This window comes from Meriones unguiculatus, chromosome 2, assembly GCF_030254825.1.
Source record: "Meriones unguiculatus strain TT.TT164.6M chromosome 2, Bangor_MerUng_6.1, whole genome shotgun sequence".
Lineage (NCBI taxonomy): Eukaryota > Metazoa > Chordata > Mammalia > Rodentia > Muridae > Meriones > Meriones unguiculatus.
In genome coordinates, this window is record NC_083350.1 from 185,882,565 (window position 1) to 185,902,328 (window position 19,764).

General features: G+C 42.6%; 1 protein-coding gene across 1 annotated transcript in view; it reads right to left on the reverse strand.

Annotated features, from left to right (window-relative positions):
* The window catches only part of Gucy1b1 (guanylate cyclase 1 soluble subunit beta 1), a 45,758-nt gene extending 26,866 nt beyond the window's left edge, over positions 1-18,892 (reverse strand). The window contains exons 1-4 of the mRNA XM_021663801.2: positions 18,743-18,892; positions 18,164-18,237; positions 5,535-5,635; positions 2,641-2,759 (exon numbers count right to left, since the gene is read on the reverse strand). Coding sequence (XP_021519476.1) covers positions 2,641-2,759; positions 5,535-5,635; positions 18,164-18,237; positions 18,743-18,745 — 297 coding nt within the window. The 5' untranslated portion in view covers positions 18,746-18,892. The remainder of the gene's footprint in view (positions 1-2,640; positions 2,760-5,534; positions 5,636-18,163; positions 18,238-18,742) is intronic.
* Positions 18,893-19,764: the final 872 nt, after the last annotated feature.

Here is a 19,764-nt window from a genome sequence, read left to right on the forward strand (position 1 = left end):
CTCATTTTCAGTGTGAAAGTTCACACCTTGTGCTGTGGTCTGAACCCCTAGACACAGGTGAAGCCACCACTTCTGTTTGGCTAAATGGGCACGTTGACGACCTACACTGTTAGCTTCCTACCATTAGACTAGTTGTGTCTTCATCCCTGTTCAAAGAATCTGCGTGTAGCAGCCACGAGCGGCTAATGTGGACGTTTGTGGCTGTTCAAGCTATTGAGGTGCTGTGAGAACCTGTCACTGCTTCCACAGCTGGAGGAGCATCGTACGAGAGGGGGCAGAATGGATGTGAGGGCCGCCGGACAGGGAGGATGGCCGTGAGAGCTGTACAGTGCACTCCTGAGCCCACAGGAGTCATGTTACCTTCTCTAGACGGAACCTGTCAGCTTTCAGTCATGGACGAAGAAGGGGGCCCTAGCGGTCTGTCTCTCCAGGAGAGTTATGAGTTACCGGAAGTTTAGGTTGCTAAGGGAGAGGGCAGCAGTGTCCTCAATGATGTAGGTACTTGCTTATACCCATGACCTCTTGGACAGTCTTGGTTAAATGTAGTAGGTCATAAAACAAAGCAAAATAGGAAGATACGAGAGTGAGATGGGGACTTGTGAGAAGGAGTTGGGTATTGGTAGCGATGGACATGAGAGGGTTGGGTGGTGTGACCAGGGTATATGAAATAATGCACAAAATTGTCAAATAATAATTAACTGTTTACAAAGTGTTGGGGGAGGCTCCTTAGCTAGGGGCTGGACAACTGGAAGAAGACTCCTGAGAGCACAGAGAAACACGGCTGCAGTGAGTCGTGGGCGCTTGTTACCCTGCCATGATAAATTCAGCAGACGGTCAAGATGAGTACTGCTCTATCAGAAGGCCAGAGGTCAGATCCCAGTACCCACAAGGGGCTTCACAAATTCCTGTGACTTTAGTTCCAATGGAACAGATGCCCTCTTCTGGCCTATGTGGGTACCGCAGTCACCACCACCACCATCCCACCACCCAGCCCGAACACACACACAGGCAGAGGCAGAGAAAGAGAGAGAAACAGAGAGACATTCACACACACACACACACACACACACACACACACACACCAGAGAGAGACAGAAAGAAAGAGAGAGAGAGACATTCACACACAGAGAGAGAAACAGAGATACAGAGAGAGAGATACATTCACACACACACCAGAGAGAGACAGAGACAGAGAGACATTTACACAAACACATACACACATACATCATACTTTTTAAACTTCTCTAGAAAGGTGAGACTGGTCAATGAAAATGCTTTTAAAATGGACTTTGAGCTGGACATAGCGGTGCATGCCTGTAATTCTAGCACTCTGGGAGGCAGAGGCAGGTAGATCTCTGTGAGTTCAAGGCCAGCCTGGTCTACAAAGTGATTCCAGGACAACCAAGGCCAAGAGAAACCCTGTCTCAAAAATCAAAACAGCCAAGAGAAGCCAAGAGAAACCCTGTCTCAAAAAAACCAGAACAAAACAAAAAACCAAGCAGAATAAAACAAAACAAAAACAACAAAATGGACTTTGTATTCAAAACTCTAATGTTCCCAACACTTTTTAGTATCAAATGAAATAATTGAAGAATCCATTTGCAATAATCAATTTAAACACCATCAGCTTGACGATAATTAGCAGCTCTTTCATTTGGAAGGGCCGGCTTTCTTTGGACAAGAGGACTTCAGTAAGTCCACAGCTGGAGACTGTAAAGCAGCAATCATCTTGATTTAATGCTGCTTTAAGTTTATAAAAAAAAAAAGTCCCTGTGTAAACAACAGACATTTTGATTAAACACCAAAGTTCTTATTTTGGCTGTTAAATCAATAATGCAGCTGGCCTCGGAGGAGTTTACATTCTCAAACCTGGGCTTCAGTTCAGCCTGGTCTGCGCTGACATCATTTTCCAGCAGGACCAGCCACTCTCAGCAGCCAGGTTAGAAGTGCTCAGCCCTATCCCCGATGCTGAGCCTTCACACATTCATCCAGAGGGTCTCACAAACGCCAGAGCTCAAAATAGCACAGGCGGTCCAGAAATAGCTCCTCAACAAATGGGGAATTTCCAAGTACAGACTTGTAGGGTAACTGCTCATGCTGTAAGACAAAGGCCTTGGGTGGTGTTTTGGGGTTTTTTTTTGTTCTGTTGTTTGTTTACCTGAAACTGACATAGGGTTTCCTCTTGTCTCTTTCTGTGATGGATCACCTAATGTGAAACTCCAAGGCAAGGAATTAGTTCTCCTAGGTAGAACACTGATACACTGCCAATGAGACCTCAGATTTAGGAGTATGTTACAAAAAAAATAAATAAACCATATTATATATTAAAAGCAGAAGACAACACCCTTAGAATACATAATTCTTTCTTAAAGGCAATTATAGGCCTATGGACTTCAGGAGAATAGTAACTGAAGGCTTGCTTAAGCAGAGTTAACAGCTAGAGACTGTGAAAACATACGACAGAAAATGTGGGATATACGGAAGGCCGTCCAATCACTAGATTTTACGTGAGAATGTTCACTCGGGTTCCTCTTCACTAGCAAGACACTCTTATCCAGCTGGCTAAACAGAAGCAGCTGAGAGCTCAAACTGAACAACAGACACTGAGAGCCTTCGCTCTCAGGAGCTAAAACTTCTCACCTGCAAAAACTCTCTGACATTAGATCCCAGGACACGCAAGATGGTATCATAGCCAGATTCTTGACAAAAGACGAAAAACATCTTCCCAAACATCTGCAGGATTTCGCCAGCATTGAGGTCTGGTTTGTAGGTTAAAGAGGAAAGAACAAGAGGCAGGATTGTCAATGAGAAGAATAAACACAAGTGTATATGAAAATGGTTTAAGTTACTCATGGTGTTTTACAGTGGGAGAATAGACAAAGTATCTCTGATGGGTGGATTACAATGAAATCAGAGAAGACCATGTGCAAACATGTTAATGGTGTAATCCACACTATTAGCAATGTGACCATTTTCTCAAATTATATAGTAACACACTTAAATTTAATAGTTTATGATGATATATTTAGTGTATTGTTTCTTTTGTAAAACCATTTACTCAAGTCAAAGGCACAGGGTCAGCAAAATGGCTCTGCCAAGCTCAGTGACCAGAGTTTGATACCCAAGTCCCACAAGTGGAAGGAAAGAACTAAGTCCACAAGTTCTCCACAAGGGCTATGGAACGTAAACCTCTGTATAACACGCACACACACACGAACTATAAATAAAGGTCATAATATACTCTGCTGCAAAATAACGTTTCTTTATATAAACATGAACGTTTAACTACTTCTTGAACATAGTATAAATCCTAATGTATTGCATTTTTCTTAATAAGTAATCATTAATATTTCCTAAAATTTAAGTGTATACCTCTTCTGTATTAATTTTGACTCATATCTTATTCAACATGAGTGCAATAATTTATTCAACAAATCTTCTATTGAAAATACAAACCTTTCATTTTTGCTAAAATAAAGAATTCTAGGGAAACCACTTTCACATAAATCTTAGTAAGACACAGATCTCATACATCTTCAGTGAAAACAGTGTGAGGAAACTGGACAGATGGAGTCTTTGGCAAAGGGCCTGTCTCACACAATAACCGGCATTGGAATCCCAGCCCTCACTAACAGCCAGATGCAGTGGTAAGCTTTTCCACTCTGGCACTGGCAGCTTGGAGACAGGTGGATCACTAGATCTCGAACACCAACCAGCCACCTAGCGAAATCATGAGTTCTGGGTTCAGTGAGAGACCGTACTTTTTGAGAGACCTCAAAAAGTAAGGTGAAGCAAGTGACCAAACTGCAAAGTTGTGGAGCCTAGTCCAAACTGATGTATCTACAACATGAGTACTCTTGCTAAGGCTTGGGGATCATCTCAGCAGAGGGACCAGAACGACTGTAGGATCCAGAGGAATTGGTAGTTTTCGGTGAGAGTGCGTCTCCTACATAAGTCAGAAACTACATCCATGAAGTTTAAAATGCTGACTTTCAAATGTAAAAAACTGAAATATCTGTTCGAATCAAGAGTAGCACTAGAAAAGAATTAACATACATTTTCAATTTAAAGCTAAATCAAGGCAACTTTGATGGATGATTTCATATTATCAAAGTCACGTTGATGATATAAAAGTATGGCTCCCCTTCGTGGCTGCCTAAACAGAACAGGAGCAGCACAAGGATGACACCAATACACATGCTAATGTCATGGGTCTGGGACACTCTCTAGGGTTCAACTCTAAATAACTGCAGACAACTAAGAAACACTGAGAGCAGAAGAGACAGTCTTTCCCTGGAACGAGCACACGTTATTGAATAGCATGATAATAACAGGATGTTGAATAACAGATGATCACATGAAAACATGGACATACACGAAACATTATATGGTCTGAGTAGGTTGTGGTCAAGTATTTAAGAATACACAAAACACATATAAAGCAATAATAAACAAAAAAGAGGCCACGGATTTAAAGAAGGATGTGTGTGGTATATGGGAGGGCTTAGAGGGCGGGAAAGCAACAGAAATGATGCATAATCTCAAAAACTTTCAAAAAATATTTTCTAAAAATAAGAATGATTGGTAAAAACACCTGGCACCAACTTCTGTCATCTAAATGCACACACACATAGCTACATACACACACACACACACACACACACATGACTCTGTACATCCACAGCCAATCATATATACCTTAAACGCAAAAATATATTAAAAATATACTGATAGAGCTTGAACATACGTTAAGTGACTCTGAGCATACGAAACCATCCTTCAAAGTTGCCTTAATTCATCACTAACTTGAAGATGTGTTATTTCCTCTTTAGCTCTACTCTTGCCCTGAACAATGTCTCAGTTGTTTACATTTGAAAATTGGTATTTTAAAAGTTCACTCCATACTTTCCTTCATAACTGCTGTGTGTTTTGATTTTCATTAATCTTCTAGTTTTGTTTCTAATTCATGAATCCTGCCAAACAGAGCTCAGATTTCATGCTCTTCTATGCAACCCACAGTCCAGGCATATGCATGAGCCCTCCGGAACAATAATACTCCGAATAACCTCACTCCATGAAAGCTGCTTGAATTACACTTTCTTTTCAGCCATGGCCCTTATCTGTGAATTTCATTTGTCAGTGAATCTCCTCTCTCTTTCTGCCAGTGTTTCACATAGCTTATTATTATGAGACACATTTGAGAATGTTTTCTGCACACTACATTTGAATGGTCACTATGGCTGGTGCTGGAACTGATGTTTGTATGGCTGAAATATTGGTAGTTGTTTTTCTTCTCCATACGGGGCCTTGCACAGGGGAGGGAGCATTTCCACTTTCCATTTTCTGTTTGCTAAACAGCTTTTACTGGAAGGGTAGGCTTCAGCACAGCCCCAGCCTGGCATCACCCAAGCATGTTGCCCCCACACAGTTGCTCAGTGAACACCTTGGGTAATGGTAAACCATTATCTTTTAGCCCACATTCCTTTATGGACCTCTGTGTGGTTAATCCAGAACAAGAAAGATGTTCAACCTACTGAGGACTTTGCTTGCAGCAGCCACCAAGTCATAGGTTTTTGAATCATCATATATAATTCTGACAAGAAATTGACCTTCTTCATCCAGCTGGGCCTCTTTCCTGAAAAGAAAATGGAAGAAGGGTGGACAGCAAAGTTAAAGTCAGCGTATTTGCCAAAATCATGATGGTGTGAATAATGGATCTATTTCTGAAACGGGATTTGTGGCGGCAAAATTGCTTAAGTTGACACTGTGTACCTAAAAGCCCAGCTATTTGGGGAGAACCTGCCACATGCCTCTCTCCAAATTAAATCCAAACATTCAAGTATACTTCAGCACTCCCAGGCATAACGCGATGCAAAGATGTTTGAATTTGGAAATAGTCAGTAAATATTTATTGATTGCGTATAGGTGTGGGCCTCTGTACTAGGAACTGGAGATTCAGACTTTAGCAAGACAGACTAAAAATCCTCTTATCTTGGAACAAAATGCTCTAGGAGAAGAGACATGTTGAGGTGAAAATACTGATCAAGAGAGGAAGCAGGATGTGTGAGCAATGACTTCAATCTAGGTGTCGGTTCAGGTGAATAAAACAGCCTGCTGAAACTGGGCTGAGGGAGGAAAAGCCTGAGGGATGACAAGGAGGTTTCTGGCCTGAGCAACTACCATCAGTAGCTGACTGGAAAAGGCTGTCTGCGATCGGCTGGGATAAGATCAAGAGTTAGGTTTTAAACACAATAGGTTTGAGATGCTGAGTGGGCTGGTCAAATCTTCTCATATATCTTTCACACACTGAACACAGTAGCTCAAACCAGACACAGTTAGTGCAAGGAAATGTTGGTTATCATTTCTGAACAGTCTTCAGGATTCTATAAATACATTTATTTTGATAGGATTTGGATTGCTTTTCTCAAGTAAGAGTCCAGGCAGCAGAGGAAGCCATCCTTCAAACGGCCGCCGTGTGACATTCGCACACAGTGTGGGGAGCCATCTCTGACTCAGCCCACCCCACTTGAACCCCTGCACCCCTGGACGCCGCTGCGGTGGCACCTTCAAGGCGGGCCACAGGCATTCTTCCCTCGGGAGCTGTCCAGTCGCAGCCTCGGCTTTCTCTGTTTACTCAAAGGAGGCCTCCCAGCTGTGTCAAGTCTGCTGCCTGACTTGGAAATATCTGTAGAGACGTCCTATGTTCTTCACAGCATACACTTCATGAATTGGTGCTGAATCCCAGCACCAGGAGAACAGGAGTTCTGGGCTCAGAATTTATTAGTTGGGTGAAGTTAAGCAAATCATATAGATAGCATGAGCATGAAAACCTAACAGTTCTAAAATGAAAAGCAGAATGTAATGCTCCTCCCAGGACTATGGCGACACAAAGTTAACGACTTTATGTTCTGAACCATCAAGGCAGTACATTTTGCTGAAGGCAGAATTTCATATATTTGCATTCTCGACTATTGAGCTACATGTTAGGTGTGGCCTTACACAACCACCAAGTGAAAAGGAGATAGTTCTCCAAAGAGCTTACACCTTTTTAATTCCATACATTGGCACAATATGGAAAAATGTTGAATATATAATATGCCCTTTGATAATGCAGTGATTCAGGCTAGGTGTTCTTATTGCTGATTACAAGGCTCCACGGAGCACAGGAAAGAAAAGAAAGAAAACTAAAAATGAAATAACAAGGTTTCCTTAGCTTGAAATAACTACTGTCGGTACGATATCAAGTTTTTCACACTTGAATAGCAATTCTTTTTAATGTGGCCAATTTCGATGTCATGTTTGCTGGCATCTTTTACGTTCAGCAAATACTCTTGGATACCATGACTGCATAAATTTGCATTGATTAAATACACTGAAGTCTTGGCAGCTAGGTAGAGTGCCTTTATTTTTCTTCTACAAGTATAAATAATAATATTATGATGGATATATCTGTACCTAATTGTATTTTTATATAGAAACAGGATAAATTCCTAGCAATGGAATTGGCTGGTTTGAAGGACATGATTATGTCAATTTTGTTATTTTCTCATTATATTTTTTAATTAGGGACCAAGGCTAATGTCCACATGGGAATTTAGAAACTTCTGACCTAAGATATACTAATAAAACATGCATCAATGTTAATCAAGTTTACAATAAAATGTACACAAATTCACCATAGCCACCATGTTCTGCTCTTCCAAATGAATTAAATCAAGTCATATAATTTTTTATAATAAGCTTAGTTTCTATAAAACACCAACCAATCCATAGTAACCATTAAATGAGTCCACGGTGCCCTTGCATAAAATAGAGAAGCAGCTTTTCCCAGAGACGTGAGCTAGCCAGGGCCAAGCACCAACCAGCCCAATACATTCTCTCTGTTTATTGAAACAAGCTCCTTTATCTCCTAATCATACCTTCCTAAAACCATCCTCAGCCAGGCTCCCTGGAGGGGGCTAAAGACAAAGTAAGCAGAGTGCAGATCAGAAAGTGTCTTCTTGTGGAAATGTCATGCTGAATTCCACTGAATTAAGACACTTAGAACTCCTTATTTGCATTCATGTTGGAAGCCTTGGGGAATATCTGGTTGCTTGTTTTTCTTTTTTTACTCCCTGCCCCAGAAGTTCTTCCACACATATTCAATGCCTTTTATGCTCCAGGCTTTTTTTTTTCAAAGTATTTTGGTATTTCGATAAAGAAAACTACCACAGATATGAGCCCTCCCTAACCTACAATATTGTAACTGGTAGAAATAAGTAATATGTAAAAAAATGTTAAATTCCATACTATGTTATTGGATGACAAATAGTTCAAGATAAGAAGGCAAGGTAGACAGAAAAAGAATGAGGAAGAAAGGAAACAGCGAAATTCCACATTCCATATAGTGACATTGGGACCCTCAGAGATGATAAGCCACTTGCCACTTAAAGAGGTGCTGACTGCCATCATCCAGCCAGCCAGCTGGAACCCACTCTTTCCTCTCTGCTGCTTATTGACCGATTGCTTCCATATTCAGTGGAAACGCTAACTAGAGACTCACAGACTCCCAGCTGAGGCTGGTTAACAGATTAGCCTGAGCAGGAGCAGGCAGGAAGAGGAGGCAGGCAGTACAGCCTACAGAAGCTGCCAGAGATGTCCAGTCAGTGCTCAGCACCACAACCTTCCTGACCATCCCAAATTGGATTGGGCATCATACTGCCTCATGCCTTAGCCTCCATGTGGTACAGTGAGGCGATTAACACCCTCAACCCAGCACTCTTCAAGACAGACCCCTCCAACACTCTCCCGAGGAGCTTTCCATGACAGAACTCCGCCCCCAACACTCTCAGTCATTGCTCTTCTTGACAGACCCACCTTGTTACTGGGTAGAAACTTTAAGGACTCTCCTAATTGCATTTCTGCTACACATTCTCCCTCTCTCCATAGATTGGAAGATGATTTTTTCTTCAGTTGTTACCTGACTGAAACCACAGAAGGGACCAGCAAATGTAAGAGAGGAAGCAAGCTAGTAGACAGATTTCAGAAGCAACATATATGGTACTTGGTGCATTTTTGACTCTATTGTTATGGTACTTTATAGTCCTCCAACTCTTACATTTTTGCCCCATAACAGTTGCACATTTTCTTTAAAACCAATATGGACTACACATGTCTATGTATCTACTACATATGCCATTTCTAATAACTTAACATTTATTTTTTATATGTGGCATTGTAGCTTGAATGACCCAAATCCAGGTACTGTCACCAGCTTTTCTAAACTCGCTACTTCAGATTCATCTTGAGCATCAACTCTGTGGAACCTCTGCCTCCCACGAAGCAGCCCTGCCATCTCTGTGTTCTTGGTTTATAGGTAAAGGGAACCACAGGCATCCCTGGGATCCACAATTTGAAATTTTCTCTACCATTAAATATTCTGGACATACATTTATTTATTTAGTTAGTTAGTTAGTTAATATCTCTAGCTTTTGTTCCCCAAAGTGGGTGTTCATCCCATGGACAGCATAAGCTCTTTCGTACAGCAGAGCCTCAGCTCTCTCCTGTAGTTGTTTTGAGAGTTGGCACAATCAGGCTTTGTCTTACACACTTCACACCTAGTGCATTTGGTAGCTTACAGCAGCTGAAGACGGGGAGGGAGAGGGAATGTACAGAGGAAGAGGCAAGAGAAGGGGCAAGAAGGAGAGCTATCCAGGGGAAGGAGTAAGAAGAAGAGCAAGGCAAAGAGAAGGAAAAGGAAATGAACAGGGGGGAGGCAAGAGGTGCAATCATCAGCTCAGAAGTCCCTATTCAGCAAAAAAGAAAGCAAGTGTGCACTTTGCTGATCAGCTAGTAAAAATTATGAATTCTAATAGACAAAAGCAAACTCTCCTCCCTTATATGACTTAAAATAGTAATGAAATTCTCATATGGGGACAAAATGATATCGACTCACATTCTGTGTTGACTTCAACAGTAATGTGTTATGGGTGGGTAACATATTTGCCCTAGAGCAATTTATTTCCTGCTCATTCTCACTGATTGATAGTTGTTGGGATGTTAACCCGTCTTTCATATCCACTAATTACTTCTAAAAATAGGTAGTGGGCAGCTTTATCAGAATGGTGTTTTGTGGGTTGACTGAAATTATCGGCTGCTGAATATACACATTTTAAAACAAGGTGACGAATTAAACAGATCTGCTTCTTCAAAAGTTCCTATGCAATGTATGCATACACACACACACACACACACACACACACAATAAAACAAGCTACTCTGGACAACTTCACAAGTCTTAATAGTACATATTAAGAATATTTTATATGACTAAGGAAAATTAATTAGATATAGAAGGTGTCCAAAATGGCCAAGCATCATTCTCACAACTCTGTTGTGGAGCTACCCCTTGATTTCACGTGTGAACACAAAGAAGACTGACGGCAAGCCCTACCCTGAGCTGTTGCTACCCTGCACTTGTCCAGCAACTGTACTCCAGGGACAGACAGCTGTGGCTTTAAGTGAAGAAGCTTCCCTGCAGGTATGAAAGGGTTGCTCTGAAATGGGACAGTCTGACGTCGTAAAACAGAGGTGAGCTTCCAGCCAGAAAAGTTCTACAGTTTTCAGACAGGCGTTTTCACCCCACATCCCGAGAGTCACGGTTCCCGAAGCATGACTGGTGCACACAGACTTGTTCGCTGTAATGAATTCTAGGAATGCCCAGGAGAGAGGGAGGAAAGCATATTAAACCCTGAGCTGCATCTAGTCATTATGGAAATTAAAATGTTCCCTGAGAAGCCACAGACAATAACTGTAGGCAACACTGAAACTGCATGTGGCTTTTTTTTTTTTCTGTAAGTGGCTGGGAAAATGGTTGTTATACAACGACTTTAATAAGTCTCTGATCCTCCACATTCTCTAGCGTGAAGACTGTGCTCAAAGCAGAGAAGGGCCCTTTAAATCTAGAATCAGCCTCCATTTTGGAGATGCTTTGAAGGCTGGTTCCTGTAAGTTGACGAGTCATTCATTCATGCTCTGCTGAGTGACAAATGGGTCTCAATTTTAAGGAAGATAATGCCTTCACTCTTGGTGCATTTTTGACTCTTGTTGTTCTTACTGTGACTGCCCTGACATGGGAAACGCATCGCAGCAAGGGCTGCAGCGCTGAAAGCTACCCACAAATATCTTAAATAGGGGCTTTTTACAGCCTTATCAAACAGATGGATCTCCTTTACCACCAACCCTGCCTGGGGAGTACCCCTCTGTGCCCCACCCCCACCCCAATGTCACAGCTCCTCTCAAAGCAGGCAATTTGCTCAATGTTTAGGAGGATTTGGCTTTCTTTAATACACCCGATGGTTGGTAAATAAAAACACCTTCAAAACATTTTAATCCAAGTCACCTGTACATATGATGGAACATTCCAGAAAAGTGAAAACAAACACAGAAGACACTAACACATGTAGAGATTGTTGGAGCCCTTGTTAAGTCAGTCTTTGCTGAAAAGGAGCGTCCAGGTTCCTCCTGGGAGAAAGCCCATGATGGGATAATTGGCAGTATGTGTCCCAGCTCCTACCCTGTGACTAGCTATGTGTTTGAGGGAAAAGATACATATATATGATAAACTCATACACATGCTCTCAGACTGTAAAAAAAAATTCACATATGTATGTATGTATCACATTCATGGAGAAAGAGAGGGAAATAGAGATAGACGTATGAAGGGAAGGAATGGAGACACACAACACACACACAGAGACAGAGAGAGAGAAAGAGAGAGAGAGAGAGAACATATCCTTAGGTTTTTCCCCTAAGAATAATAAGGAGGCTAGACCCTGAAATGGGTCAGATAGTAGAGGAATAACTCAAAGCAAAAGTACCAACTCACTCATGTACTAGAAAGAGAAAATGCTGGACATAGATGTTCCTGCAATAGCATTTCCTTGGCATATCAGTAGCTGCGAGGTAGATAGTTACACAACAAGGAGGGGTGTGGAGAGAAAGAAGCCCAGTCTGAAGGCACGTGCTCTACACTCTAAATCTCAGTATGATTAAAGAACTGATATCAGTCCACAGTGTTGGATGCTGAGAGTAAATGGGATGATACACACTGACATTAGCTTTGACTAGAAAGCTCGTCCCTAGATCTTACCATCTTTGACATAGTTTATAAAGAAAAAATGTCTTCCATTTTTAGAGATACAAATAATAATGACACCATCTTCACACTATTTCTTCTTTAACACACAGAAGCAAAATAGCAAATGCAAAAGCTGCAAGACTTCAAGTCTGCACCATCACCGGGAAACTGCACTGGAGAGATACTTCTTTAGAGTGCCCATTTCCTTAAGTGTGCTTTCCCTAGACATCTGCACAGCATCAAACCCTAACTATCACCTTCCAGCATGTTATTAGGAAACATTTGCCAGGTCCCTGATTCTGAAGAAAAAAGAGAAACAGAGAGACAGAGAGAGAATACAAATGGCATCGCTCTTGCAGACAGCAGCCATGTTTACCTAGTGTTTGCCATCACCCATTCTTGACATAAAAGAGTGAAAGTGTGGGGTGTCTGGTTTCAGTTATACTCCTCATTGTATTATGCAAACTCACACACCAAGATTGTATGATTCTAGTATATATTTAATGCATTACAAAAGGAAGACTGTGAGGCAATGAAGACTCCCCAAGACCACCCCCTGGGGGTTGCGGTAGATCCTGAAACAAACCAATCAAAAATGTCATGGTTTTCCTGATTATGCAAGTGCCATGTTGCTCCCAAAGTGTTCCAGGTTCTAGAAGACCCAGTTCAGACAGCTCGCCATCAGCTGTATGAGGGGTTCAGTTAGGTAGTCAGTTCACAGCATCAGGCAAACATACATATTGTCTCTTCCTCTGGCTTCCAGACTAACTGGAAAATTTTTCTACAGAAAAAGGTATTATCCCTAATGCAGAATTAATTTACTTATTTTTAGTCTTTATAAGAATTTGTTTAATTTTTTTCAGAGGTTGCTTTTGTATAAGAAAATGAATGTTATATTTATATTAGGTAGCTCTTCTTTGGCAAGTATTTCTAGAAGCATGAAGCCTGGTATCAGGCCTCGAAGTAAGTTGTGACTTTTCAGCTTCCTACACACAACACTCCTGACAGTCATTTAATTTGTTCAAAATGCAGTTTCATAGTGAAAAGATGAAAAGACAACAATGACAAACACATTGAGCTGGAAAGTCACTTCCTGTTTTAAATAGATGTTACAGCACTCAGCTGAAAATACATGGAGGAAACAGCTCCAGAAAGTTAAGTAGCTTTATAATACAAAATACCATTCATATTTTAAAACACATAGCCGTCTTCCTACTTGAACTCTGATACAGAAAGATGTAGAAATTTAACTCATTCTATCAAGAAAGTGGAAATCCCATCAAAGCAGGGCAAATCATGAGGATGCCCTACTTTGCTTCATTTAATTTGTTTTGATAAAACCAATATTAAGAGCATATGTAAAATTTTGAAAAGCAGAAGAGATGACAGGCAACAGAGTGGTTTGCAGAATTCAGTGTAGATGGCATAGTGAAATAATCATCTTCTTACGGCGTCAGAATGTTGAGGATGAGCATAAGGCAGACACAGAAAACATGGCAAGAGGGTTGTTTTAGAGTAGGGCAAGGGAAGCTGATGAGGACCAAGAGGAAAGAAGAAAGGCCAGAAGATAACTCAAGACAAATGAGAGCAGCCAGTGCCCGAACGGGATAAGGATAAAGGAAGTGGAGCATGGCCGGAGGACTCGCAGCAGTGTGATAGGAAACACTCAGGGTGGAAGCGCATGTCGACACAATGGGCTATTATTGTTCTTAGTATTTTATTTGGGTATGAAGTGCTAGGCTGGCTTTCTAGCATTCAGCCACACCCCTAAAACCAGGCTACTATTATTCAAAAGGAACTTCACATCTTTCATGTGTACTTCAGAAGGAAGATGTTGAAAAACCCAGTTACCAGAGCGAAATGGAAAACAGTAAACACCATTACTTCAGCAGCTATTTAGGAAACACATTAAGCATTTTCAGAGAATAGAGAGTGTATTGCAACAATCCAACACTTACCTTTCTCTGTTTTTTTACACATACAGCTGAGACTTCAAAAGTTTAAGCAGGTTGGGAAGTCATTTAACTGTTTTGTTTAAAAAATTGCTTGTTGGGGCCCTAATATCACTCATGATTAGCAAACTACACCACATACATGAGTTTCGGTCTGGAGGATCAGGACGTGCTATCCAATAGTCAAACTATTTCCTTATTTGAGTGACAGACAAGAAAGCTTTATAAAAAAAAAAATGAGACTAAAAATATCCTGATATCTCTAGACTTTTTCAAGGCAACAATGACATCATTTGCTTTTCTATCCTCAGTGCCTGAAGTGCTAAACTATGTTTATTAAAGATAAGCTTAACAATAAAGAGAAGAAGAGCTGTGAAGTATGTAGCAACTTGAACAAGGACATACAAAACACATGGAAGGTGACTGTCAGTAAAATGACAACAGTATCTGTTAACTAACAAAGCTATAACAAAGTTATTATGAATGTTATAGCTTTCACACCAACATTTGTATCTAATTACTTATCTCTGATTTCTAGGAAAAATCAGACACAATGTTATCAATACACTGGCCAGCTCACCTGCAGGCAAATGAGTACAGTTTTCTGACAGATGGTTTTGTGTGTGTGTGTGTGTTGTGTTGTCTTCTTTAGTGTGTTGGATACTACCACTGAGCTATGTCTTCAGTCGTCACTTGTTTTCAATAGATTTTTAATCATCTTAGAACTTCCAACCTTTTCAATCCAGCTTCAGAATCCATATATTTTCCAGGGTTGACAGAGAATCTTGGAGGTCACTGATGCAATGCAATTGTAGGACTAACCGGGATGGCACCATGATAACAGAGACGCACCTAGCAAGCATTTAAGTGATATTTTAATATGCATAGAGTCTGATTACATTTTATGAATGAATGCTGAATATTTTCTTCTCATCACTTAAGAGGATCATCTGAAATTCAGAATTTATACAGCGAGATCTGAAGCAGATTCCTGCTCTCTTCTGTTGCTGTGTAGAGCAGGAGTGAGGGAGGATACTGGATCCAGATGTCCCTGGTACAGGAGCTAACAATGAAGTTTACATGTTTATACTGTTATATTTGAGGAGTTAATAAGATACATCCACAATGACCCATGGCTAGACTTAGTCACAGACACAGATATTTTCTGTTTCTCTCCTTAACAGAAGTTTTCTGGGCTTTGGTCTGGGGCAATTTTTATTTTTTCTGAAAAGAGACAAAGTGCTTGTGAAATGGTGATGCTGTTGGTAAGAGTGTACATGGGAACCGAGTTTACAAGGAGGTATTTTTTGCTCTTAGCCATCTAGAATTTTCTGTCTGGAATCTGTAACATTGAGTTTTACTTGTCATTAAGTGTTTGGCTTCCTTTGTCATAAAAGAGGAATGCCTACTTCCTACTAAACTTAAAAAAAAGCATTAAAGACATTTTATAAGTATTTACTTACACAAAAAGATCAAAAAGGAAGATAGAAAAGTTGGGTTCTTATTAGGGTGAAACAATAAAAATTCCCTCATATATTCAGTTTTCCATAAAAAGTTAAAATTGAAAGCATCTTGGACCAATAGATGCGGAGAGTGCCCCAGAATGGGCTGGGAGGGAGGAGGTACCTTCACGGCATGGCTTTCCGTAGGTACATCTCCCTCCCCCCCTGAACATCTGCTGGTTAGGCAAATGCTCTTCCCGGAAGCTTCAGCAATGTCCTGGGAAACTAGGCAGGGCAGCAAGGAACAGTTTTGGTCTTCTGGGTGCAAAGAGCTAAGCCAGACTCCCTGCACAGATACAAAAGTGCACCCGAGACACCACTAAAGGATGCCTTCCTAAAGAGAGAAAACAAGCAGCCAACACCAGTTCTCCTTCTCTAGTACAAGGGCACGGAATCACGGTAATTTCAGAGAAAATAAAACCACCCGTATGACCTCGTTCATGTTTACCAAAGTGTTTTGGATGATTGGAATTATTATCACCCAACCAACTTAAGACTATTGCTCAAGGGTACCTCAGGGTGAGAACACACGTCTGTAATCCAGGCACACGGAGAGGCAGAGACACGAAGACTGTTGTGGGAACAAGGCCAGCTTCATTGACATGGTAATTTCTGCTCATCCAGAGCTACACAGCAAGAACTTGGAAGGTGTGTGTGTGTGTGTGTGTGTGTGTGTGTGTGTGTGTGTAACAAACTACTTGAAGTAACATGTAACTACTTTCAGCCACCATTTGGAAGTTAAGTTCTCATCAAAGACTGTATGTACTTTTAGATGATAGTCACCATAAACAAATATCTTTATGATTTAATTTTAAAAATAAACATGTTTGCTACATTCCTCCATGAGTTATGAAGTAAAATTTTTGATCTCTGTGTTTGCTAGTTCCCTGCATTGATAATGGTTAAATATGCATTCTAAGTTTGATTAACTTTGCACAGTGATTATTAACTCACCATAGTCTGGTATGGTATTCTTGAAATCCTAAACACAGACATTGTTATAGTTTATCTACCATGAATTTTGGAGATTTCACTTTTAAAGATGGAACGTTAATACATGAGGCTGTGCACGCTGCCTTCATATCCTAACCCTGTAAGGCTTAACCCTGTAAGGGCTTGTTCTTGATGTCTGCCTTTTCTGTAACTGTCTCCACAGAAAACCAAAACTATGAAGGAAGGAATAAAGTCAAAAGAAAATTGCAATCGCAAAAGCAACCTTACTCCTTAGAGTTTAGTTCGACAGAATCATAACTGCCATATCTGCACTTCTTTTTTATAGGATGCAGCTGTGTCCAGGAGATACTATAAATGTGGGTAACATGAATGGCGCACGGAACATCAATTAAAGCTGAAACCCAGGAGGGCTGGAGGAAGGTGGGAGGGCCTGGTACTTAATTTATAGACCTGGTCATTTCTATGGAGACAGACAATTATAGAAAATCACCATCCTATCACTGCCCAGTAAGGTCTGTTGAAATTGATTGCTAATAAAAATGTGCTGAGAAAAACAGCAAGGGCTCATGTGACGTCATAAAGAAAACTCATAAAAATAAAAAATAAAGAAAAACGTGTTCTCCTCTGCCGTTCTTAATGCTCACCACTGTCCCTACCCAGTTAGAATGTTGTGATTCCTGTGTGTGATTTTACTACAGTTGGTAGCAACATTCAGATATACAAGAGTTAACGTTTCAACCAGAGAGAGGAGAGAGGGGGGAGGGGAGAAAGAGAGGGGGAAGATAATTCTTTTAGATTGTAATGCTCTGCTGGGCATAGTGACGCATTCCTCTAATGCCAGCAGTCGGAGAGGGCAGGAAGACTGGCAGTTCCAGGGCAGCCTATGCCGTATATATGGAGAGCCTGTCTCAAACCTCAAAAGGCCAGCCATGTAGCTCAGGGGCACCTTGTGTTTGCCTCTCATGGACAAGGTTCTGGCTTCAGTTCCCAGTCAACCCTCCACATCCGCCCCCAGCCTCGACCCACAAAAACCTTAAGAGATGACCTGTGCCTTAAAATCTCAGATAGGTGAGTTCCCCGATCTCATTTTAATACCAGGCTCCAAGCTCTACCGAAACTAGGAGAATACACAGCAAAACAAGGGTGATTTGGGGAAGTTAACGGGGAAATGCCCCTGTGTTAAATACATGCTTCTAATGAATTACTGGAGAAATAATCTTACTGTACCATAGCAAACCCAAGTAATTTAACCATATTATGGGTACTAGGTGTGAATCTCAAAGGAGCGGCAAATCTTGTGTTCATTTCCTGCCTCTGGTCCCAAGACCTTTCAGAGGTCAGGGAAGTCCCCAGGCCCTTCGGCATGGGAGCTCACCAACCCTCCGAACCTGGCCCGAAAGCCACAGGGCTCTGGCTGGGTGTTCCCACGCTCAGCCTGGATGAGGAGGCTACAGTGAGCCCAAGGGGCTTGTTCACGCGGCCACGCCCCGGCCTACCCTCCTCTCCTAGTCCGGTCTCCGGAGCGTGGGAGCGGGGAGACCGGAGGATGCGCACCACGACCCTGCTGGGAGCAGCCAGGGAAGCGGGCGCGGGCGCAGCGCCAACGCGCGGCCCTGGGAGCAGGGCTGTTCACTTACTTGATGTCTTCCCACACCTCGGGACCGTAATTGCGGATTACCAGCAGCTCCAGGGCATGGTTCACGAAACCGTACTGCAGGGCAGAGAAAGACCGCGGTCACGGCCCCGTGCCTTGCGACCCGGTCGCCCACCCCGCTCCCTGGCCTGTCACTCGCCTTCTGGCTAGGCTTTCTTTCGGGGTACCCTATCCTAAGGGGGGGGGACCTGCGGTATCATCGGATTCTTGGCGCCACTGCCCCCTCCCCCATCTTCTTACCCCTTCTCACCTGTCACCATGGTGCCACCTGGACCACACGGCGACCTGAGCCCAGAACCTCCCATCCAACCCGGCACGCGGGACCCAGGATCGCTCTGAGTCGGAGGGTGGGTGGTGTTGAGCGGTGGGAACCCACTCGGACCCGGAGGCGCGGAGCGCTCCAGCAGATCGGATGTCCCCACCTCCCACCAAAGGCGCTGTTCCTCGCGGCCCTCCGCTCTGTGCGCCTCGGGCTAGCTCCTGCAGCGCAGCCCGCTCTCTAGCCAGTCAAGGTCCACCGACCCAGGTGTAAGGCTCTACCGACTGCCCTGGCAGCACTCACCATGATGTCCGCGCCCTGAGCCCGGGGAGCAGCCTCCACGCAAAGGTGCCGCGGAAGGGACCCAGACAGCGACTCCTGCGGCGACAGCGCACCCGGAGCAGCACAGAACTGGAGCTAGTGCCCTAGCCTCGGCCAGCCCTGATTGCCACCTCTTCCCAGCCAATGGCGAGTGGAGCCGCGGGAGGCCGGGCGCTGCTTCTTCCTATATCTTAACCAATCGGAGACCGAGGAGGGAATTCAGATAGGCTCAGAGTTACAGTGCTCCAGCCTTTTTCCAACCCCATTCTGGTGACAAGTCCCTCTTTTGGGGCCTTAAGGCAGATGGAGCAGAGCCAGCTGCAATCCAGAAGTCCTCTGGTTTGGTGTGTGTGTGTGTGTGTGTGTGTGTGGTGTGTGCGCGCATGTCTCTGTGCGTGTTTGTGTAGTGTTGGTCAGCATGGTCCGTCATGTTTACTGTAGTTATGCAGACAAACATTATTTTTGTTTCGTTATGTGGGCACCAGGTTTTCAAACACTACTTTACTTGGGGTTCCCCAGGGAAAGAAGGTTACAAGGGGAAGGGGATGCAGCCCTTTTTCACTTCTTGCTGCTGGGTAGTATCGAAGAATTCTTTTGGGGCAATACCAAGGTCTGTCGTAGGATATCCAGAATCCAGACCACCAGCAGCAAGCTGTCCTCCTCTGCCTTCTCCAAGCCACCGCGCCTTAGTCCTCTGGGCTATCATATTTATACCTCTCAAAGGCCTCAGAATTCAACTGATTTCAGTTGGAAAAGACCACACTCCATAGGTGACAAATGACGGGTGTGGACAAACGAGGATTAAAATGAAAACATGTTTACATATCATAAACCAAAACGTCCACAACAGCTTTACCTCACAGCATCTGGCAAACTTATAGTTAATCCAACAAAACTAAACACATTTTACTTTTAGTCAAGGAGATTAATAATCCAGCACCCAAACTAAGATGTGCTGTAATATACAAGAAGTTTAGCAAGTGCATTAGACTTCTTGTCACTGA